Source organism: Aspergillus brasiliensis, assembly GCF_001889945.1.
Source record: "Aspergillus brasiliensis CBS 101740 unplaced genomic scaffold ASPBRscaffold_6, whole genome shotgun sequence".
NCBI lineage: Eukaryota > Fungi > Ascomycota > Eurotiomycetes > Eurotiales > Aspergillaceae > Aspergillus > Aspergillus brasiliensis.
The window spans coordinates 1,388,784-1,411,658 of NW_027137447.1; the positions used below are offsets into that span (position 1 = coordinate 1,388,784).

At 50.6% G+C, this 22,875-nt stretch overlaps 7 protein-coding genes across 7 annotated transcripts; 4 read left to right on the forward strand and 3 right to left on the reverse strand.

The window, feature by feature from the left end:
* Positions 1 to 61: 61 nt before the first annotated feature.
* On the forward strand, positions 62 to 2,187 carry sik1 (snoRNP complex protein NOP56). Its single transcript, XM_067624992.1, has 3 exons — positions 62 to 411; positions 471 to 1,590; positions 1,677 to 2,187. Exons 1-3 carry the CDS (start codon positions 248 to 250, stop codon positions 1,950 to 1,952), a joined length of 1,560 nt encoding a protein of 519 aa, XP_067479259.1. The 5' UTR covers positions 62 to 247; the 3' UTR covers positions 1,953 to 2,187.
* A 457-nt stretch (positions 2,188 to 2,644) lies between these two features.
* Positions 2,645 to 3,490, forward strand: ASPBRDRAFT_30366 (uncharacterized protein; the record flags this gene model as incomplete). Its single annotated transcript, XM_067622767.1, has 1 exon — positions 2,645 to 3,490. One exon carries the CDS (start codon positions 2,645 to 2,647, stop codon positions 3,488 to 3,490), a length of 846 nt encoding a protein of 281 aa, XP_067479260.1.
* A 287-nt stretch (positions 3,491 to 3,777) lies between these two features.
* On the reverse strand, positions 3,778 to 4,431 carry ASPBRDRAFT_30367 (uncharacterized protein; the record flags this gene model as incomplete). Its single annotated transcript, XM_067622768.1, has 2 exons — positions 3,778 to 4,034; positions 4,098 to 4,431. 2 exons carry the CDS (start codon positions 4,429 to 4,431, stop codon positions 3,778 to 3,780), a joined length of 591 nt encoding a protein of 196 aa, XP_067479261.1.
* A 264-nt stretch (positions 4,432 to 4,695) lies between these two features.
* Positions 4,696 to 12,027, forward strand: ASPBRDRAFT_152915 (DNA polymerase epsilon catalytic subunit POL2). The gene is made up of 3 exons (XM_067619351.1): positions 4,696 to 5,515; positions 5,576 to 5,715; positions 5,767 to 12,027. The coding sequence occupies exons 1-3, from the start codon at positions 4,908 to 4,910 to the stop codon at positions 11,721 to 11,723; spliced, it is 6,705 nt and encodes a 2,234-aa protein (XP_067479262.1). The 5' UTR covers positions 4,696 to 4,907; the 3' UTR covers positions 11,724 to 12,027.
* A 270-nt stretch (positions 12,028 to 12,297) lies between these two features.
* On the forward strand, positions 12,298 to 14,475 carry ASPBRDRAFT_43417 (serine/threonine-protein kinase). Its single transcript, XM_067624993.1, has 5 exons — positions 12,298 to 12,559; positions 12,647 to 12,950; positions 13,041 to 13,131; positions 13,202 to 13,532; positions 13,602 to 14,475. Exons 2-5 carry the CDS (start codon positions 12,771 to 12,773, stop codon positions 14,191 to 14,193), a joined length of 1,194 nt encoding a protein of 397 aa, XP_067479263.1. The 5' UTR covers positions 12,298 to 12,559; positions 12,647 to 12,770; the 3' UTR covers positions 14,194 to 14,475.
* Positions 14,476 to 15,390: 915 nt separating this feature from the next.
* Positions 15,391 to 16,439, reverse strand: ASPBRDRAFT_111134 (AMMECR1 domain-containing protein; the record flags this gene model as incomplete). Its single annotated transcript, XM_067616592.1, has 2 exons — positions 15,391 to 15,853; positions 15,937 to 16,439. Coding segments are annotated over 2 exons (966 nt in total), but the record flags the coding sequence as incomplete, so codon positions are not given.
* A 1,235-nt stretch (positions 16,440 to 17,674) lies between these two features.
* On the reverse strand, positions 17,675 to 19,619 carry ASPBRDRAFT_196140 (putative regulatory factor Sgt1; the record flags this gene model as incomplete). Its single annotated transcript, XM_067620944.1, has 3 exons — positions 17,675 to 19,042; positions 19,098 to 19,297; positions 19,355 to 19,619. The coding sequence occupies 3 exons, from the start codon at positions 19,617 to 19,619 to the stop codon at positions 17,675 to 17,677; spliced, it is 1,833 nt and encodes a 610-aa protein (XP_067479265.1).
* Between the last annotated feature and the right edge of the window lie 3,256 nt (positions 19,620 to 22,875).

Below are 22,875 nucleotides of genomic sequence, written 5' to 3' on the forward strand. Positions count from 1 at the left end.
GAATGCGGTGAGCTGTAGTTTTGGCAAAAAGCCCACATTCGGTGTTCGCACTAGCGCCGCCGCGAAAAAAAAGAGCTTCCGACGGCTCGACTCTGCAATTCTACCCTCCCAGGCTTTTCTTCAACTCCACGTCGGTCCACGGCAGGTCTACGGTCGCATAACCCCGGGAAATTGAGACGCGACCTCGATAAGTCGCACGTAAAGGACCGTTTTGTCTAATTTTCAGGGCCCTTCCCTCAATTTCGCAATGGCCGACTACCTTCTGTTCGAGGGCCCCATGGGCTACTCGCTTTTCAAGGTCGCCCACCAGGGTGACAGCGTTGGAAACCGCCTGAAGGAGGTTCAGGAAGGTGTTAACGATTTGGCCAGTTTCGGTAAAATGGTCGAACTGTCCAGTTTTCTGCCTTTCGAGTATGTGGTTCAATTTTTCCCATATGGGCACTTTCCCGCAGGATTCTGACAATTTCCAGGAACAACAAGCAGGCTCTCAGTGAAATCAACGATGTCTCCGAGGGTGTCGCTTCGGACACTCTGATCTCTTTCCTCGAGTTGAACTTGCCCAAGCCTAACAAGAAGAAGAAGGTTGTCCTGGGTCTTGCCGACAAGGCCCTGGCTGGAAGTATCAAGTCTGCCTTCTCTTTCGTTGACTGCGAGACTGGAGACACCAGCGAGGTTGTCCAGGATATGCTTCGTGGAGTCAGGCTGCACGCCACCAAGCTGCTGAAGCAGCTGCGTGAGGGTGATATGGACACCGCTCAGCTTGGTCTTGGTCACGCTTACTCTCGCGCCAAGGTTAAGTTCTCCGTTCAGCGCGACGACAACCACATCATCCAGGCCATTGCTATCCTCGATCAGCTCGACAAGGCCATCAATACTTTCTCCATGAGAGTGAGGGAATGGTACTCCTGGCACTTTCCCGAACTGTACAAGATCGTCTCCGACAACCAGCGCTACGCCCAGATTGCCTTGTTCGTTCAGGACAAGAAGAGCTTGAACGACGAGAAGTTGCACGACATTGCTGCCCTTGTGGAGGATGATGAGGGTGTCGCCCAGAACATCATCGACGCTGCCAAGCACAGCATGGGTCAGGAGATCTCCGAGACCGACATGGAGAACGTTATCTCCTTCGCCCAGCGCGTTGTCAGCCTGTCCAAGTACCGCAAGTCTCTCCACCAGTACCTGATTTCCAAGATGAGCGTTGTCGCCCCCAACCTTGCCGCCCTGATTGGTGAGATCGTTGGTGCTCGTTTGATCTCGCACGCCGGTAGCTTGACCAACCTGTCCAAGTACCCCGCTTCTACCGTTCAGATTCTCGGTGCGGAGAAGGCTCTTTTCAGAGCCTTGAAGACCAAGGGCAACACCCCCAAGTACGGTCTTCTGTACCACTCCTCTTTCATTGGAAGAGCTGGCCCCAAGAACAAGGGTCGCATCTCGCGTTTCCTTGCCAACAAGTGCTCTATTGCCTCCAGAATTGACAACTTCTCCGAGGAGCCCTCCACCAAGTTCGGAGAGGCCCTTAAGAAGCAGGTTGAGGAGCGTCTCGACTTCTACGCCACTGGTGCCGCCCCTACCAAGAACGAAGTCGCCATGGTAAGTCAACACGGCTAGTGTGATCGCTACGACACTAGCGACCAACCCCCAATTTCTCTTTAGTAAATATACTGATGGTATGATAGAAAAACGCCATGGATGCTGTCCTTGCTGATATGGACATTGACGGCGCTGAGAGCGATGCCGAGATGCAGGATGCTGATGAGAAGGCCGAGAAGAAGGAAAAGAAGGAGAAGAAGGAGAAGAAGGACAAGAAGGAAAAGAAGGAGAAGAAGGAGAAGGGCGAGAAGGAGGAGAAGAAGAAGAAGCGCAAGTCCGACGTCGGCGAGGGCGAGTCCGAGAAGAAGAAGCGGAAGCACGACAGCGATGCTGAGCCGTCCAAAAAGAAGAAGAAGGTTTAAAAGTACCGAGTCTTGGGACAGAAGGGCGTCATTGTCGCGGCGTTGATGGGTTTTCTTTTATTATTCTTGCCAACCATGTTCTGTTTTCTCCTTGACGACTTGATGGGCTGGGTATTTTGTAAATTATTCGATTGAGGCCTGTCTCGTGCCAAAATTTGTGTGTAGTTCTTGCTGCCAATCTGATATGGCTTTTTGGTTCTAGACTTATATGACATGGCAATTGGCTGTATGCGACAAAGTACTACTAGTCTAAAAGGACTGCAACGGTAATCACAAATTAGTCCTGAGTAGCGATCCGCAAACAAAGGAACAAGCCGTGTCCTGGATATCTAATCCGACCCAACAGCGCTGGAATCCTGGTTAGATACTCTGCACTAAGTAGTTAACCACATGGGCGATCACTGCTTATTCACCGGGCGGAGGAAGGGGCCGACGACCAGCCAGACCAGCTTCCCCCTCTCAACCCCCCTCCAGCGAGGAGATAACCCCATAGTTGCGCTTTCCCTTCGTTCAGCCACTACTATATATCATGGCCCGAGCATCAGTGCTCTCCGCACTTACTTACTAGTTAGAATGGCTTCGTCTATGACTCCTGTCCAGATACTAAGAAGCTAGTTTATTATTTAGCGCACACTTTCTGTGTCATTCTTTACCATAGCCGGCGCGGTCGATGTGATGCCCCCACCTTCGCAATGAAACCCAGCCCCGCGATGATGCCAACTACCTTGCCGACGATGTCCTCTGAATCGCCTAGACGTAAGCGAGCATCGTCCGAAGATTCTGACTACTGCAGTCCCTCTGCTTCACCTACATCGAGCGGCTCAATCCCAAACCCTCAGGAATCCAGGATCCGGGAAGCAGAGGACTGGGGTCGATACAGCCCGCGAGCGCTGGTCGCTGGTCGCTTGGGGCGATTGGCTATCCGCGGGGATCAATTTTCTGCGTCGCCAGTGCCGTATGGAGTAGACCAGGGCATACTCTCAAATACTGCACAGTCAGGGACCTGGCCTAGTTCAGACGATGATTCTCATGAGCCTCACGCCATACCCGAAGCGAACACCTCAATGGAGATCAGTCCCAGCCCAGAAGGATTGTCAGAGTCTGCCGAAGCTACTCAAACTCCTGACATTGCGAAAACCGGATCACCATCTCCCAGAAAGAGACGATCGACACCCAGCCCTCGCAAGAAGAAGCCCCCCACAACTTCCCCTAAGATGCGCAGCCGCAGTGCATCACCACCTCTTATGACCGATACAACTGAGAACCCACTCACATGGCATGACTCGGAGATTACGGGTCACAACCCGACTGATCCTACTGATGATGGATATGGGCTGAATGGAATTGGTTTCAAACCGACTGCGGCAATGGCTTGGGCTAGGTCGGAGAGGAGAAAGAGACAGGTCGCAGATTGGAGGAGCCGTGAGGCCAGAGAGGCGCGCGAAAAGCGACGAGAACGCCGAGACGGTGCCGACTTCGAAAAGATACGGTCTATCCAATCTGGCGCCATTCAGAAAAGGGTCAAGTTCGACGTCTAGATGCGACGCATATGCGTATCGCCCCTCCCTCTCTCGAGACACACCTTCTATCCTCTACGATATTCCTATCACTTTTGGAGTTAAACGGTTAATGTGGTTTATTGAAACGGGCGTTGAATTGGCATTATCGACACGAGACATGACGATATCACAACTTCAAGGTTGGATAGGGCAGCAGCCCCTAACATAGAGAGGAATATGTACTTTTGCACCCAGCCCACTTTATACATAGTACTATACAATGAGATTCCATCCAACTCCAATACTCCATGCGATGCACAAAAAGCCTACCAGAATTTGTAGTTCGATAGGTTGGTCCAGCTCTTCCGTTTTCTTTCTTCCTCTGCCAAACGTGCGGCCTCCTCGATTTTCTGCTCCTTCTCCCGTTGTTTCTTGTTCTTGAGTTCCTTCATCAATTCCACGGCCTGTTTCATGCCGTCCAGTTCCTCCACGCGACGCCGCTGGCAGAATTCGTGAGCTGCAAGCGCTGTAATGGCGAAAGCACCAACCGCCCAATTACATGCGGTCCACATAGAGCGCAGCCCTGAATTCATTCAATGCATCAGCCACCGTGTATGTATCAGATCCCGTTATTAGAATATCCTACCTCCAACCACGCCCCTAATGCCGCCTACACCGAACCCAGCCCCGATTCCGAGCAGTAGCGAGTCACGCGCACAGGGCGCTTTATGGAAAGTCATAGCATTTTCGAGCGACATTGTCTTCATGGCCTCGGTGACCGTGATATCCTTAGCCTTTTGTCCGGATTTGGTGGTCGCTGTAGGCAGCATATTCACGGGCTCTTCGGGGTTTCCGAAGGCATCCCACAGCTTCCCGACCTGAGATTTGGGAAACTCATGCTTCGGCTTCGGGCCTCCCTGTTGCTCAGGCTCCCTCACTTCCGGGGTAGGGGTAGTTGGGTCCCGCGCATCGTCGGCCATGATGTGAGATCCAATTGTGGGTTTGAGATACCTCGTTGTCGCTCTATATCCAATCTATGGCCTTATGCGGGCATTTTCTCTACCGGGTAACTATGCGGCAGTCGGATCAACCTATTATCCGGTACCTTTCCGACCAGTCAGCAGAAATGGATAGTTTCCCCGTGTGGCAGCGATCATCCAATGACTACGCGTAAAGTAGAAAACGCGAACGCGTCGGAATGGCGTAGGGCAAATCTGGGCTCCGCAACATGTAAGTGGATCAACGACCAATTCAGTTACATTGGAGCGCGCTCGATTGTGTCTAAGAAGAGACGTCCATTTCAGAACGAAGAGAAGCTAATTCAAGCCAAAAGTCAACTATGCGCAGCGTTGTCCTGTGTTAAAATCACAACCATTGTCTTTCCATGTTTCACCTAAACCATCATCTTGCTCTGCAGTGATTTCCAGCCCCGGCCAGTGGGCACGTCGCCGTCGCAATGCCTTCAAGAAAACCCAGCAAGTTTGGGAACAAGTTCCGGTCAAGCGCGGCCTCCTTTAACCCCAAAAGAACGAAAACAATCGAGTTTTCGTCTCTCCGATCCACCGAAGCAACCTCTCAAGATGAGAAATTCGAGGCGATCCGGCTGGCCAACAGCATCGATGAATCTTTGGGGTTCCCCCGCTTCGAGTCCGGCGAAAAGCGAGTCGGATGGCTCATCAACATGCACAGCACCTCCATAGAAGATCCGAATGTCCCCGGAGGACGCGCCGGCGTGGATTACTACTTTCTTGAAGATGGGGGTGGAAGCTTCAAGGCAACCGTCGAATACGACCCATATTTCTTAATTGCTGTGAAGAAGGGCCGTGAAACCGAGGTTGAGGATTGGTGTCGGAGGTCGTTTGAAGGGCTCATCAAGAAGGTATCGCGGGTGGAAAAAGAGGACCTCAAGCTGCCAAACCATTTGCTTGGGTACAAACGCACTTTTCTCCAACTCAACTTTGCGAATGTGAGCCATCTGTTGGAGGTTCGCCGGACACTCCTTCCTCTGGCGGAGAAGAACAAGAAAAATGTAAATGTGATGGATACTTATATGGAGATCTCCAGGTATGCGCATCGATTTGGAGTTCTATTTTTCGAGAGCTCGGGCTGACTGAGGTTTAATAGCGCAAATGCTGGATTTGACCTCTTTGATGATGAACTTATTAATGAATCACGATCTAATGCTACTATGAACGCGAGCGATTTCATTATTGATATTCGAGAATACGATGTTCCTTACCATGTTCGAGTCTCTATTGACAAGGGTATGTCCCCCGCATCATATGTGGTATTTTCATTCCGCTAACAGCTTCAAGACATCCGAATAGGAAAATGGTATACAGTAGAGGCAAAGCACGGCGTTATCTCATTGACATGTCTAGAAGAACGACTCACGCGAGCCGACCCTGTCGTTCTAGCATTCGATATTGAGACAACCAAGCTACCGCTGAAATTTCCCGACTCCGTGATTGACCAAATCATGATGATTTCCTACATGATCGACGGACAAGGATTCCTGATCACCAACCGCGAGATCGTATCTGAAGACATCAACGATTTCGAATACACGCCCAAGCCAGAGTACAGTGGTCCCTTTATGATCTTCAACGAACCCAACGAACGCGGCGTACTGGAGCGTTTCTTCGAACATATCAAAGAAGCAAAACCTACTGTCATTGCTACCTATAACGGTGACTTTTTCGATTGGCCTTTTGTGGAAGCTAGGGCCAGCGTTCTCGGCATCGACATGTACACAGAGATCGGTTTCCGTAAGAACAGCGAGGACATCTACCAAAGTGACCACTGCGTCCACATGGATTGTTTCGCCTGGGTGAATCGTGACAGTTATCTGCCTCAGGGTAGTCGTGGTTTAAAAGCTGTTACAGTTGCGAAGCTTGGATACGATCCCGATGAACTCGATCCCGAGTTGATGACTCCATACGCAAGCGAACGTCCTCAGACCCTGGCAGAATATTCCGTTTCCGATGCGGTTGCAACATACTACCTGTACATGAAATACGTTCATCCTTTTATCTTCTCTCTTTGTACGATTCTTCCTATCAACCCAGACGACACGCTGAGAAAGGGAACTGGAACTTTATGTGAGATGCTGCTCATGGTGCAGGCGTATCAAGGAAACATCGTCCTGCCGAACAAGCACAAAGACCCCCCGGAATCTTTCTATGAAGGGCATCTACTCGAGTCAGAAACTTACGTGGGAGGGCACGTTGAGAGTATCGAAGCCGGTGTGTTTCGAAGCGATATCCCTGTTACGTTCAACGTGCAACCTTCTGCGATAGACGAGCTCCTCCGGGATCTGGATGCGGCTTTGAAGTTCAGTATTGAAGTGGAAGAGAAGAAGTCGATGGACGATGTTACGAACTATGAGGAAGTCAGGAAACAGATTGCCGACAAGTTAATTGACCTCAAGGAGAGGCCACACAGGGATGAAGTACCCTTCATCTATCACTTGGACGTTGCATCAATGTATCCGAACATCATGATCACCAATCGACTGCAACCTGACTCCATGATTGAAGAGTCAAACTGTGCCGCTTGTGACTTCAACCGGCCCGGAAAGACATGCGATAGGCGACTACCATGGGCATGGAGAGGTGAATTCCTTCCAGCTAAGCGCGACGAATACAACATGATTCGCCAGGCTGTTGCAAATGAGAGGTTTCCTGGAAAGCATAAGAATAGCCCAATGAGATCCTTTGGTGATATGAGCATCGAAGAACAAGCCGGCATCGTCAAAAAGCGACTACAGGATTACAGCAAAAAGATCTACCACAAAATTCACGACAGCAAAACAATGGTCAGGGAGGCCATCATTTGTCAGCGAGAGAACCCATTCTATGTCGACACTGTCCGCAGTTTCCGTGACCGGAGATACGATTTTAAGGGCAAGCAGAAAGTCTGGAAGGGAAAGACTGATGCGCTCAAATCTTCAGGCGCATCGGCTGCGGAGGTGGAAGAGGCCAAAAAGATGATCGTCCTATATGATTCCTTACAGCTTGCCCACAAAGTCATTCTTAACAGTTTCTATGGTTATGTCATGAGAAAGGGATCTCGATGGTATTCAATGGAAATGGCTGGTGTTACGTGTCTGACAGGTGCTCGCATCATCCAGATGGCAAGAGAGCTAGTTGAACGCATTGGGCGACCTCTGGAACTCGACACTGACGGTATTTGGTGTATGCTGCCAGGCACATTCCCGGAGAACTTCACTTTCACCTTGAAAAACGGCAAGAAGCTGGGTATCTCATATCCTTGTGTCATGCTGAACCACCTCGTCCACGGAAGCTACACAAATCATCAGTACCAGACTCTTGTCGACCCTGCGACGTTCAGATACGAGACACACAGTGACAACTCTATCTTCTTCGAAGTCGATGGTCCTTACAAAGCTATGATCTTGCCCACTTCAAAGGAGGAAGACAAGAACTTGAAGAAACGTTATGCAGTTTTCAACCATGACGGCTCGCTGGCGGAACTGAAAGGTTTCGAGGTCAAACGTCGTGGAGAACTGAAATTGATCAAAATTTTCCAAACGCAAATCTTCCGGTTTTTCCTGGAAGGAACAACTCTTACTGAGACGTATGCTGCAGTGGCCAAGGTGGCTGATCGATGGTTGGATGTACTTTATGAACACGGTGCAACTTTGGCCGACGAGGAACTTATAGATCTCATTTCAGAAAACAGGAGTATGACGAAGACCCTCGAAGAATATGGGAATCAGAAGTCGACTTCCATCACAACGGCACGGCGTCTAGCAGAGTTCCTTGGTGAGCAAATGGTGAAGGATAAGGGCTTGAACTGCAAATACATCATTTCATCAAGGCCAAGGAACACGCCAGTCACTGAACGAGCCATCCCAGTGGCCATCTTCTCGGCTGAGGAAAACGTGAAACGGTTCTTCTTGCGCAAGTGGCTAAAGGATGACCCTGGCGATATGGATCCTCGTTCTGTGATTGACTGGGACTACTATCTTGAGCGTCTGGGCTCCGTGGTGCAGAAGCTCATTACCATCCCTGCTGCATTGCAGAAGATCCGTAACCCGGTTCCCCGAGTCGCCCACCCCGACTGGCTGCAGAGGCGGATCAACACCAAGGATGACAGGTTCAAGCAAACGAAGATGACAGATATGTTCATCAAGTCTGACAAGCCGGAGAAGAATCCATTGACAGATATTTCGACAAATATCCTCGATCATCGCGTCCAGCATACAGGTGATCTGGATGAAGCCATAGCGAACTCTACACAGAAGCTCAAGTCATCATCCGAAACCAAGGTCTCCCAAAAGCGAAAGCATCCGGAAGGTCTCTCGAAAACCTCTCTCGATCCTTTTGCCACCCTTCCTGCGAAGATGCCGTCAATGGCGGATGACTATGTTGGCTTCCTAAAGTACCAAAAGCAGAAGTGGAAGATACAGAAACAAGCCCGGATCCGTCGTCGTCAACTTTTTGGAGAAAGGGCAAACGCAGGTGGCGACTCCTTGAGTAATCTTTTCAGAAATCAGGCCGAGTTATTGTACATCAACACCTGGCAGATACTGCAGCTTTCCGAGACAGGAAGGCCTGGCATTGTGCGAGCATTTGTTCTGATCGACCGAAAGATCCATGCTCTCACAGTCAAGGTGCCCCGGCAGATTTACGTTAATCTCAAACAGGACTCACTTCCTGATGTTGACGTGCCGGACTGCGAGGTCGAAAAGGTCAACCACACGCTGCCGAATGGACATCCTTCGGTCCATCTGTTCAAGTTAACATTGTCGGAAGAGACGTATCTCCGCGAAGCGGACAAGATCGATATCCTTTTCCAGCACCCTAGCGTTGAGGGCGTTTACGAGAAGAACATCCCTCTCAACATCCGAGCCGTCCTCAAACTGGGTAGTATATGCACATTCGATGAGGAACAGCGAGGTGTTCTTGGAGAAGGCCTGGACCGCGGCTTTGACCTTTCGACCCTATGTCGCACAACCAGCGAGCAACCGTATCTTCTGGAATCACCTCTTGCCTTCCATTATCTCTATCACGTCGCATCTGGTGACAGGCAGATTTTCGCCCTGTTCTCGAGCACGAGGAACGAGGCACATGTCGTGATCCTGAACCGCACGCGGGATGTTCAGGGCCTTCCGAACCTCGACAAGATTTACACCGAACTTCTCGCGCGTAGAATGCAAACCATGGAAGGAGACCAGTCACAGGGTGCTTTCGATTATCAGGAAAAGATCCATTTCAGGACCACGCAAGTGACTACCAGGAGAAAGGCTCTCTTAGAGGTTGGAGACTTGATCAAGAAATTCAAATCCGAAGAGACTCTGCCCGCCGTCATGGTCATCCAGTCACAACAAAGGAAGCGCCTTTGCCATGATATTCCGATCCTTCGGGAGTACCCCACACTGCCAGTTAAACCGGAAGTTTCAGACATGGATCTCCCACCTCTGGGATGGCAGTCTTTCATTGCCAGGCGATTGGTCACTCACTACCTCTATCTCTCCGCTTGGGTCCAACACTTGACATTGCTCGCTAGATACGGTGACGTCCCTCTTTGCAACTTGGAGAACGATGACCCCCGCTTCCTCATCGATATCTCGTATGCCAGACGCCTCCAACAAAACAATGTCGTGCTCTGGTGGTCTTCGAACCCACGGCCCGATCATGCAGGATATGAGAAGGACGATATCTCTGGTCCTCTCGAGAAGGTGTCTATGCCATCAGTGAACGTTCCAAGCGCGTATACCACGGTATGCATCGAGTTGGAAGTTCGCAATCTGGCAATTAACACAATCCTGACATCGTCCATCATCAATGAGATGGAGGGTGCGGATACACTTTTGGCTTCGTCCGGTCAATCTGCAGACCCTAACGGAGGCGGTGTCTTGTACTCCGAAAAGGCATTCGCTTCAGCTGGCGCGGTTGTGTTGCGTGAGATGGTCAAGCACTGGTGGACAGAGGCTTGCGACGGAAACAGCATGGCCGATATCATGGTGCAACACTTGATTCGATGGGTAGAGAGCCCGGTTTCATGTCTCTACGATCGGTCCTTGCACCACTACGTACGGATGCTGTCACGGAAATCCTTCCAGCGCCTGATGGCTGAATTCAGGCGTGTTGGGTCAAATGTCGTTTTTGCCAGTTCCACTCGTCTCTTGCTCCAGACCTCTAAGACGGAAGTGGGCAATGCCTACGCATACAGTCAGTATGTGCTCAAATCCATCCGAGCTAATCCATCATTCCATTTCATCGACCTTGAGATCAAGGAGTACTGGGACTACCTGCTTTGGTATGACGAGTATAACTACGGTGGCAAAGGCTGCCAAGAAGTCGTCGAGTCCGATGAACAAGAGTTGGAAACAGTCATGCACTGGCAGCTCAATCGTACATTGCCCACGCCCATGCAGACTATTTTCCATGACTGGGTTGTGGAGTATATCGAGCTCATGCACGGTCTCAAACGGGCCGATACAAATGACTCCTCTACACCACGATTGACGCAGATTCCAATTGGGCGTCCCAGTGATGAGGATAGCCAGGAAGTTTCGGCTGTTCTCGCAGAGAAGTTCTCGAAGCCACTGAAGAAGCAAATCACCGGTCTCATTCGCCGGCAGCGTGACGAGCTCCTTCACCCGGAATTAGCCTCTGATTACATCTTCCCTGTCCTCCCTGGTGTGCTGTCAGACCCCAACGAAGAGAAGCGCAACCCTGTGTTAGAACTCGTGAAACTACTCATGCAAGTTCTGAGCTTGTCGAAGATCACCACCATGGAGACTCGGTTACTACGTCGCGAATTGCTAGCCCTGTTCGAAGTGCGAGAATTCAGCAAGGAAGGACGCTTCGAGAACCCCGGCGCGAGCCTCAAAATCCCAGAACTTACCTGCGGCTCATGCTGCCTGATCCGAGATCTGGACTTGTGTCGGGATGAAGATGTACTCCCCGAGCCGGGACTTGACGCCAGTAAGACCTCGACCAAGCCATGGCGCTGTCCCTTCTGCCAAACCGAATACGACCGCCTGGCACAGGAAGAGATCTTGATTGGCCAAATCCAAGGATATATTGTCGGGTGGCAGACGCAGGACCTGAAGTGCTCGAAATGTGGAACGCTGAAAATCAGTGACTTCATGGAGCACTGCTCTTGCAGTGGAGTGTGGGTGGAAACGATGGATCGGAAGGAGATTGAGAGGAAGCTGCACATCTTGAACAGTGTGGCCAAGTTCCATGGTCTCAAGTTGCTGGAGAGCGTTGTGGGGGAAGTCCTTGCACAGATGTGAACATGTGTATGTTTCTTGCATGATTGCTTGTCGTTTGAGCGTTGACGGTTGGTGGCTATACCCGCGGTAACTTCTATACACTTCGGTTTCGGTATATACATGCGGCCGGGGCAGCATTGGATAGGCGTTGTGGGAGGGATTGATTCATCTGAACGGCGTAAATAGCATTTCATTTATATGGCCTCCATTCAATACATATTGTATGCATAATAGTACCTTGTTCCTGGTAGGTTCTGCTAAGAAACTCAAATAGACGGTTGTGTAGATGGGCTGGTAGTGCCTGGCGAGAGTCTCTTTGTGGACTGTCTGATATGTCGGAAACGCCTCCCCACGTAGTTTGTGATTCGAGGAAGCAAAATAATTAGCTATAAGGGGACCTGTCTGTTGCCTACACTTATAGTTGGTGCCGGTGATAGTAACATTCTTCTGCTCAGCTTATATCGCTATTCATCCATCTATAAATATCCAAGACAGTGTGCGTGCGACCCATGGATAGTCATTATTAGCACCTCGGCACGTGTGTGGCAGGCGCACCGCAATCCGATCTGTCAACCCAACTTACTTTCTTTCAACACGCCGATCCCCCTGCGATATCACTTCCAGCAATTTACCAGACGACAGCATAGCTGGCAGCCTGCTTCCAGTTGTCCTGTATCCCGAGAGAAATATTCTCTACTGAATTGAACCTCCCCACTCAAGACAGCGTCTGCACCGAAACCCCGCAGTCGGACTCCACCACATCGTCCCATTGCGACGGAACACCCAGTCCCTAGTTATCCTGGCTATTACTCTGGCACGTTTCACTCCGCCTGTGATATCCTTCACATTTCCTGCAGGTATGTAAGCCGGTTTTTGATTGGACTTGGCCCTTTGGGTCAAGATCCGCTATCTTTTCTATCCATCTACTGACCGCGGGGCTGAAGACGCAGGCCCGAACCACCTACCCTTATCCGTCTGCCTTGAACCCGGACACTACTGACCGGCCACCCTTACCTCTCCACCCCTGAAAAACACAACTCCATTGCTTTTTGGAGATTTTATCTATAAATGGCGTCACAACCGCAAGCAGGTCAACGGCCTAAAGTTCAGCCCTGCCGATACAAGACCGGAAAGACCCTAGGAGCCGGCTCCTACTCGGTTGTCAAGGAATGTGTGCACATCGACACAGGCCGCTACTATGCGGCGAAGGTGATCAACAAGCGCTTGATGGCAGGACGTGAGCACATGGTATTTCATCACCCAAGGGATTTGGTTGTGGCTGGGGAGAACCGAGATATAGCAGAATGGCTAACGATAAGGATCGGGGGGTCATGATAGGTTCGAAATGAGATCGCGGTGCTGAAAAGGGTGTCGATGGGTCACCAGAACATCCTGACTTTGGTCGATTACTTCGAGACTATGAATAACTGTATGTGCAACATTGGCGTGAAATCTTGGTATAAGCGTCGGGGGCTGACTGTTCTTTCGCATTTTGATAGTGTACCTGGTCACCGATCTTGCGCTTGGTGGCGAGCTTTTCGATCGCATTTGCCGGAAGGGCAGTTACTATGAATCCGACGCTGCGGACCTCATTCGTGCTATTCTTTCTGCTGTGGCATATCTGCACGACCATGGGATCGTGCATCGGGATCTGAAGCCAGAAAACCTTCTTTTCCGCACCCCGGAGGATAACGCGGATCTACTGATCGCAGACTTTGGCTTGTCGAGGATTATGGACGAGGAACAGTTCCACGTCCTTACAACGACGTGTGGTACGCCAGGATACATGGCTCCCGAGATTTTCAAGAAGAGTGGTCATGGAAAGCCAGTGTACGTTCCTCTGCTGTGGCCCTCTGCCGGCGCGACTACTGCTTCTATATGCTAATGACCACCTCGCAGAGACATCTGGGCCATTGGTGTCATCACCTACTTCTTGCTATGCGGCTACACCCCCTTTGACCGCGACTCCAATCTGGAAGAGATGCAGGCCATCCTTGCAGCAGACTACTCCTTCACACCTATCGAGTACTGGCGCGGCGTTTCCCACGACGCACGGGACTTTATCAAGCGTTGCCTAACAATCGACCCAAGCGCTCGCATGACAGCTCACGACGCCTTGCAACACGCCTGGGTTAACCCGCCCTACGACACATCCGCAGACAAGCTCGGCTCCGGCGCAGATCTCCTCCCCACCGTCAAGAAGAACTTCAACGCTCGTCGCACTCTTCACAAGGCTATCGATACCGTTCGCGCCATCAACAAGCTTCGCGAAGGCGGTGGCCTTATGATGGACGGCATGATGAGCGTCGATCCCAAGCCCGAGCGAGTCAACGGCAACGACGTCATCGAAGAACGACGGGACTACGACGGAGACATGGAAATCGATGGTCGTTCCAATGCCCGTGGTCAGACGGAAGAGCAGATCCGCGCCCAGGAGCGGAAAGTCCAAGAAATGGTCGCAGGGTTGTGGAGTCGGACTGGGAAGAAATAAGGGATGCTAACACGTACATATCGTATCATTATCTTTGTTTGAAGGGGGTTGCTTCTAACTTATATACCTTTTGTTCCCTCCACTACCATTGGTTCTTATCACATTATACTTACTAACCCTTGATGGGTGGTAAATTCTTCTGACCATTATTTAGCATAGTGTGGCTTTTGTGGCAGAAGAAAGGAACATATTTCGGTCTTGGTCCATATTATCTATTCTCTTTCATACTCCCTAGTAACTATAACATACGACGTAATTAATATCGACACTGCAATAAGGGAGATTGAGCTTACCTCACGCTTACTAGTCCCGTAGTATTAGTATTCGAGGTTCAATGTACTAGCTGAGAATGCATTCCGCACTCGGGTGTTTGCAAGGTAGCTAGATGACATTCCACCTCCACGTATGTCTCGTCAAATTAGTAGGAAGACTTACTCAGGAGACCACTGGGTATGATTTCCATCATGATCTGAAAGGATGATATTCGGCGTAGTAGTACTCGTGACGATAGCATATCTTCAATCGTAGAGGTGCAGCATAAGTACTACTACTCGGTACCTGCGAAGTAACTAGTAGTACTGCTGATACGTATTCAACAAGAAACAGTGACAGAAGTAGAATGAATGCTCTCATCCAGAAAAGCTTCGTTCTCAATTATTGCTACTGACTAACAAAGTAGAGGTGTGTTTTCTTCGAAATGATATTTCAAACTAAGATTGAGATACAAGTACCTCACCATGATGAGATTCATATTATCACTTCTATATACATGAGTTTGGCTTGTTCTTGATATATAGTACGTGCATAGGAGCAGTATGAGTGTACAATGTTTGATATCGTGTCTCAATTGTGCTGATTCTATGATACCAGTAAGTAGTATCCGCAAGTATACATGTGTGGTTAGGAGAAACGATGATTAGATTCGGATATTAGGTGAGTGGAGAAGATTGAGAGGGAAAGTACGGTGTATCTCAGGTCCTACGTAGCTCTTTTGGGCTTGAACAGTGAATGTGTTTCCATTAGTACTCCACATGGAACGGATCATGTATGTTGAATCGCTGTTTACACATGACAGGTGGCAGAATTCATCCCCAATGCATACAATAACCAAAGTGATAGAAACGCCTCCCGTCTCATTAACGCCACTGCATCATTAAACATCCAGGTTGACTGGAATCATTGGTCGGCTAATCAACTCAAAAGCTGTTGGCTCCCATCGTCCAGCGAGAGGACCCACTGGCGCCATTCTTGCCATTCCGCGTAGCTGCTGCTGGCCTTGAGGCCCTGGTACTTGACAGCTCGAAAATCGGAGACCTGCTCCCATGGCTTACTTGCGCCGGCAGCACCATGACTAGCATTGCTGCTGCCTCGCAAAAACCGTCTCGCCACGCTCTCGGAGGGCCCATCCCAGCCTGCTTTGTGCATCAGGCTATTGACGGTCTCTTCTTTAGTCCATCCCTGCTCGACCGCGACATCAGGGAGGTATGTTGCGCCATAGCGTCTGCCGCGATGAATGAAGGAGATGCGAAGACCATGCACCCCGAGGATCCAGTCCAGAGCATTGGTGCATGGCTCGAAAGACCCGAGGAGAGTCAATGAGCAAGAGAGAGAGGGCAGAAGAGACTCCGGGATCGGGGAAAACCGAGTATCATCAAATGCGCTGTGGGCGGTTAGCATGCGCGAGCCTTACCAAGGTGTAGGTGGAAGGCCCGGTCTCATGAATGATGAAATGGATATACGTACGATGTGAGAGCGTAGGATTTTAGACCCTCAGCAAGTTCCTGCGCCTCAAATGTGCCAATGCAGCCTCGAAGCGACTTGTGGCCGTGCTTCGAAACAGTATTCCATGTTACAAACAGGGGGTATTTGTCATCTCTCGCCCTGCCACTGGCCGTGTCTGACGAGGAGCTGGGTGTCGTGACTGTGGTTGAGCTTGACAGGACAGATTGCGATGAGTTGGTAGACGCGAGAGATTGAGTTGTAGAAGAGCTCGAGCCAGACTGAAGGCGGCTGACCTGGGGTACTTTGATTTTCTGAGAGCGACTGCTCTTCCCGGGAGGTGGCGCGGTGTTCTCGTCATCGTCTACGGATTGCGAATCATCGTCCTCATCTAACGCGGCGAGCTTCTTATATTGTTCGTGCCGTTCCCAGAGCTCTTCCACAGACGCAAGGCTGATGGGTTCTCTGCGCCTATAGGAGGCAGCGAGTGTCTCGAAACAGTAGTAACATTGAGCCGGGGTGGCCATCCTTTGTTTTATATTCAGATGTATATTTGATTGAATGAAGAAATGAGTCACGATGCCACGTCTTCCAATGAATATGTATAGAACCAGCGACGATTATCTCAAGTCTGTTCGTCGCAGCCTAGTGATTCTGTCTCCAGGCAGGCGCCCGATTGCTCGGCTTGACCGGGGGAATCCGGCACCAGAAGGCTACTTGGAAGCACAACAGGTCCAACAGGACTTGAGACGAGATGGACTGGAGGTTGACCGAAGAGACCAGCAGCAACGTACAGTCCAGTGCCAGAGATCCGCCCAGAAAGTGAAAGTCCGCGAAGAAAAGGCAGCAAGAGGGGGGCAAAACAGGGAGGGGAAGGAAAGAGGGGAAGAAGCCCAACGAGGAGAAACACGAGCCAGTCCGGCCGATAACGCCGCCACGTGATCAACTCGGGGCTTATCAGCTGGCCTTCGGTCTCTTATCGGGCTTATCGGAAGCACGGAATGACGCCCCAGTCACGGGTGGCAGTTGCTATGTGGCAAGCATACAAGCATCATGGTAAACAACTACTAGTAGTGATATACTGTGATGGGAATGAGAAGGTGAACAGTATCATTGGTGTCAATATCACTACCCGCTATTCTGGCCTTATGAAGCAACAACTTACTCCATTGTCCACTGACTAATAGACTGACGCAGTGTCTCGTACTATATAGTATATATGTGGAGCTAGGACTGCGTAGTACAGTACTATCACCGTGTCTCCAAATCTACTATGACATCAAACTTCATTACGAAATCCAAGAATCCCTGTCAACTGTTTCTTCATTTATATGCCATCGTGCTCGATAAAAAGCAGATACAACTCCACGAGATCGGCTAGTCCCATGAGTGGTGAGGGGTGGTTTCTTCAAGAGTGTCCCTAATGGCATCTTTCCCCGGTCGGTGTGAGCATGTACACCCTGGTAGAAAGAGCTCAGGTCCCAATTGACCTTTCTTTTTGCACACAAGCTATCATTATAGATATGCTGGGAGGCTGAAGTATATATAGGGCCCAACCCGAGCTCCTAACAGCAAGTGCCCATTTGATGCATGGCCAGCCGCTAACACTAGGACCTTCGATGGTGTCACCAGACGGTTTGACATCCGATCCCCTTGCCAGTTAGACAAGAGGGCAGGTAATTTCCCTAACGTCGTTCTATGCTTAGGGCCTACGCGTCAACTCGGGGTATTTCTGATACTCTGGTCATGTATAGTCGCAGTATCAGCGATGACGATCATCTTTGGGCATAGCCAAGTTCATCATAGAAAGCATGTTTCCTGCTGGGCCAGCTGTACCACCCTGGCCCTGAAGGCTTTCGAGAAGGTTCTTCGCGAAGTTGATGTCAATGTCTTCATCATCCAGTTCCGGCAGGTCATCGTCCTCTGCTTCACCCGACTTTGTATCAGCCAAAGCCTGCTTGTCACCGGCTGCCTTGGGCTTGCGATTGAGATCGAGGACTCCCGTGCCCTTCAGCTCTGCCTCCATTTGCTTCGAAAGCTCTTGGATCTGCTCGGTGTCATCCTCGGATTCGCTATCCAGTTCCTCCACTCGCCCCCGCGGCTTAGAAGGCCGGGACGAGCCCGGAAGGCCAGAGCCACCTGATGGCATTCCCATCATCTCCTTCATCATCCTCGAAAATTCCTCTTCGTCAAACGAGGCCTCTTTATCTTCACCGTCACTGCTCATCTCATCCTCATCCTCATCGTCGTCGTCAGTGTCAGTGCCATAGTCGTCAAAAAATTCTGCTCCTTCGAAGCCGGCCGAATCATCATTCAGGAACTTCTCGAATTGCGCCACGATGCGCTGAAGATTCTCTTGCGCGTTCGTATCACCAAAAGTACCTTCAGCGAGCGGTCTGCCGCCTTTGTCTTTCCCCTTGCCTTTGAGCTCTTGATCTAAGTCTTCAAAGCTGATGTCGAGCCATTTCTCGTCATCCTCCCGCTTGTCCCAGGTTTCGATATCTTTGTCTGTGGGCAGTTGTTCATCACCAGTGTCCAGATCTTCTAGGATAAGCTTCATTTCTCGGACTGCTGCCTTGTCTTGATTCTGAGGATCCGTGAGAAGCATCTCAAAACCACAAGCCAACTTCATGCCTATCTCAGCCCGATCATATGCTTTCTGATCATCTGTCGTTGGTAGTTTATCGTTCCATGACTTCGGTACTGGAAAGTCCTGGCTTTTGAGTTGAGCATATCCGACCCGTGTAAAGCGGACGCTCACGGTGACGAAATCTTCCGGCTTGAAGATGAAGCTGTCGGTATCCTTGGATCGGAGAGGTCGGAGTGCAATAGGGTCTCGTAGATAGAAGGCTTCGACAGCGGCAGAAATATATGCGGGCTTCTGATGAAGTAGGAAGGCAACTTTGCGAGGGATGGTCACGAACGCGGAGTGAAGATTTTGGTTGATCTGTTTGGGATAGTTACGCAAGCGGTAGAACGCCTCCTCTTGAATCATAGTAGACCTCATAAGACGTCCCGGCTCCTCCGTGATGATCTTCCTTGCCTCTGATAGCGATATCTTCTCTGTCACTCTATCTTTCTTATCGTTCTTGGGCTTGATAATGACAAGTTGGCCTTGGTTGATCCAGACCTGGGAGCAAGTTAGCCTGCGACATAATAGAGACAAGACCGAATACACCACTGACTCTATTATCTGCTACCTCAGGTTCCAACCAAGCAGGTAGCGTGGCGGCAGCTTCCACCAAAAGGAACTGACCGTCACCATCCACAGCTTTCGCCCAGACATTCTTGTGTTTTTTAGTCAACTCGCGCAACAAATACACGATCACCCACTCGTCCTCAATTGAATCTCCGAAGTTGGTGCGGCCATGCAAAGAAGTGACTCCTGAGTATCTGTCAGTGGCTAGAACAAGCAATTAGTATATGAATGAACACTGCGCACCATCATCTTTCGTGATCTCGAGCCGAAAGCTTTCACGTTGCCAGATATAGTCCTTTAGCAGGTCTTTTACAAGTTCTGCAGAGGTACGTTGCACCTCTACCAATCGCGCTCGGGTTTCAGCGACTTCGTCGACCGCAGCGGGGGCGGGGCTGGAAGGAATATAGTAAAGAGAATAATCGACGCTATCATCAGGGATCTCCGGCTTGGGGATGGGATGGAAAGTGGACTTGAACCACTCCAGATCCTCCTCGGACATAGGCGCCATGATGCAATTCGACTGCAGCAGGCACACTACCTGTCTTGAATGCAGTTGCGGGCTGCTGTGTGCAGCAATCCAATTAAGCTCAATAATAAGAACTTGAAAATAAATTACGGCATGACTTCATACCGGACGAGACGCGGCGAATTGCTTGGCTCGGGCCCCGTGACCCGGCGCTAGGTCGCGTTGGGCTAGATGTCAACAAGAACGAGGGCTTTCAGCCTCACCGCCCAAAACACGTCCCGTATCGCATCGCATTTCCAATACTACCTTAGATTGCCCGTCCCCTCCGCCGCGTTCCCCCGATATCCAGTGGTGTTGTTGGCGATGGTCTCCCTTTGAATGGCCTTCGCTCCTTCCCCTAGATTGTTCACACCAATTTTCAGCACTATAGCCCCGCGTTTTCGCTGTCGATCATGGCGTATCCGTACATCGACACGCCGCGCACCGAAGTCGACGGAAACGCGACTTACTTGACCGGCTATCGCAGCGTGGGACGACCCAATTTGACAGCACTCGATTCAGTGGAAAATTCATTTGCGACGCCTTCCAAGGATGATGATTTACTCAAGGGCCTCGGTGACGGTCGAAGGCGGACTTCCGGGAGTTTCAAGATCAACACACCGCGTGCAGGCGCAGCTTCCAAATCGACGAGAAGCGCGTTAAATAGTCGACATCAGCTTCCTACGGCAGCACCAGCCAAAGGTGAATTTACACCCCTGATGAGGAGTGCCACGAAGAACAATTACCTGCGAAACATGTCTACGACGCGCGGACCGAAGACCCCGGGACATATAGGCAGGAGTTATTTAAGCAATGGCAACACGCCGGGCTTGCCGGCAATGGAAATGACCGATATTGATGAGGAGGACGCGACGGATGATCAGCCCACTCCTATCCCGCAGGTTGCAAGCAGCAGCGTGCAGAGCACACCGCTCCCAGGGTTGTCCAGGAACGGTGGTGTCCTCAACGAGGGCAATAATATGACATTGAAGGAACAGGAGAAGGTAAACATATGATTTATGTTGTTGACGAACGTTACTAACAACAATAGATGATCGATCAATTAGACAAGGATAATTTTGGTCTGAAATTGAAGATTCACTTCTTGCAGGAGCAACTGGAGAAGGCCGGTCCCGCCTACAATCAAGCAGCGCTGAAGGAAAACACAGAGCTAAAGGTCTCGAAATTAACGATGCAACGCGACATATCACGCTACAAGAAGAGCCTTCAGCAGGCTGAACGCGACCTCGAATCATACCGCATACAATTCCAGGAGCTCAGAGAAACAGCGCGGGGAAGACCGACCGACGATACGATACAGCGCGAAATGGATTTGATGCGGGAAGAGATCGAAGCGAGAGACAACCAAATCAGGGAGCTCCAGGAGGATTTGAGGGACGCCAAGGACAGCCAGTCTCAAGAAATGGAGAAACTCCGCGACGAAGTCGAAGACCTCGAAGCGTCGGTAAGGGAGCGGGACCGGGCCATTGAGGAACGTGACGAGGAGATCGAGGAGCTGAAGGACAGGGACGGCAAGGATCGCGATGCACTCACTGAGCTGGAATCAGAACTGCAACGGGCGAAAGAGCAGATGGAAGAGCTACAAGAGTCGCTGGATCAGGCAAAGTCGGATGCCAGAGAAGCGAGAGATGCTGCAAGCCAAGCGGTCATGGAGAAGGAGCAGGCTCAGAAAGATCTCCAGGAGTTGCACGATGAGATGGCGAACAAGTCTATCAGTACAAGTGGACTGACGCGCCAGCTGGAGGAAAAAGCCAATAAGTTGGAGGAGGAGCTTCGTGAGCTCCAACAAGAGAACAGCGCACTGAAAAAAGATGTCGAAACACGATCTGAGCACGAAGCCCGGATTGAGGAGCGATATCGGGAATCTCAGCAACAGATGAACGACAAGGAGCGGAAGCTTCAGGATGATGCTGCGCAGGCAAGACGCGAACGAGACTTGGCCCAACAGGAATATGACAGAATCTCCGCCCAGTTACAGGAAGCGCTCGATGAAATCCAACGCAAAGCCGAGGAGAAAGAACTGTTACAAACCCGACACCATGCATTGACAGACGAGTCCGGTAGCCTGCAGCAGGAGCTGGCTAGAGCACAGTCCAAGATCAAGGAGCTACAACAAAATTTGGAGGAAGAACATCACCATGCGCTGGATAGTACAAATACTGTCCGTACTCACTACAAGGAAGAAGTCGAGAGACTGCAAGAAGAAATTGAGGCTCTTCACCACGAGATCGAAGACAAGGAGGGCCAATTCGCTCTCGAGCAAGATAGGTGGGAGAGCGCCAGGCGTGCCTTGCAATTGCAGAAGGACAGAGCAGAAGATCAGGCCGCTGGTTTCAAGCGCACAATTGAAAAGCTCGAGCAAGTTGAACATACTCTGTCTGGAAAGGAGATGAAACTACAAGAAGTCATCGATAGCGAAAAGACGCGCCACTTCAACTCAGAGGCTGTTTTGAGCCGACAGGTCAAAGAATTGAACGACGATCTGACGTCAAAACGGGAGATAATCGATGAACAGCGGAATGAAATCCTTGCTCTCAAAGAGGAGTTGAGGCTTGTTAAACGTTCAGAGGCAGCGCTTCAAGAGAAGATCCAGGCTCTGGAGGACGAGATTGTTGTCTTACAATCGAGTTTGGAGGAAGAACAGGAGTACACCAAAGGCCGAACACAGAAAGGGTCTGCGGAGCACGACAGTCAAATCCAGAAGCTCATCACCGAGAAGCAGAGACTCCGTGATCAGCTTGCCAATGCCCATGTCGAACTACATGATTTACGGACGTCTGCTGCTGAGATTGAGACCGAACGCGATGAGCTTCAGGTTCAACTGGATCAGGCCCAGAACCAAGTTGACGACACGACGCGATTTGACAAAGAAAAGGTCGATCTCCGAAAATCTGTTCTACGGCTTGAAGGCGAGGTCAGACGCCTCAAGGAAGACAGAACCTCATTGTTGGAAGCAAAGGAGACGCTAGAGAAGCAACTGAGCACTGAAATCGAGCGGGCTGCCCTGGAAGAAAACCGTCTGTCTGCCGAAATCGACCAACTTCAAGATAAGCTGCACGCGGCTTCTGGTGGAAGGGATCGCGAGTTGGCGTTGACAAAGAGCAAGGCGCAACGTTACGAAAGACGGATACAAGAGCTTGAGAACCTCCTTCAGCAGCAGCCACATGCTGAGAACGAACATTCGACTGCGAATGGAGACCTCTCGATGCTGCGTCATAGCCTGGACGAGGCTCGGAAG

Bases quoted from the DNA above. Each gene is read 5' to 3' on its own strand.
- ASPBRDRAFT_152915 (XM_067619351.1), top strand. From the start codon at position 4,908: ATGCCTTCAAGAAAACCCAGCAAGTTTGGGAACAAGTTCCGGTCAAGC. The intron at 5,516-5,575 runs GTATGCGCATCG...GAGGTTTAATAG, and splicing joins ACTTATATGGAGATCTCCAG to CGCAAATGCTGGATTTGACC. The intron at 5,716-5,766 runs GTATGTCCCCCG...AACAGCTTCAAG, and splicing joins TCGAGTCTCTATTGACAAGG to ACATCCGAATAGGAAAATGG.
- sik1 (XM_067624992.1), top strand. From the start codon at position 248: ATGGCCGACTACCTTCTGTTCGAGGGCCCCATGGGCTACTCGCTTTTC. The intron at 412-470 runs GTATGTGGTTCA...GACAATTTCCAG, and splicing joins TCCAGTTTTCTGCCTTTCGA to GAACAACAAGCAGGCTCTCA. The intron at 1,591-1,676 runs GTAAGTCAACAC...ATGGTATGATAG, and splicing joins CCAAGAACGAAGTCGCCATG to AAAAACGCCATGGATGCTGT.
- ASPBRDRAFT_43417 (XM_067624993.1), top strand. From the start codon at position 12,771: ATGGCGTCACAACCGCAAGCAGGTCAACGGCCTAAAGTTCAGCCCTGC. The intron at 13,132-13,201 runs GTATGTGCAACA...GCATTTTGATAG, and splicing joins CTTCGAGACTATGAATAACT to TGTACCTGGTCACCGATCTT. The intron at 13,533-13,601 runs GTACGTTCCTCT...ACCACCTCGCAG, and splicing joins AGTGGTCATGGAAAGCCAGT to AGACATCTGGGCCATTGGTG.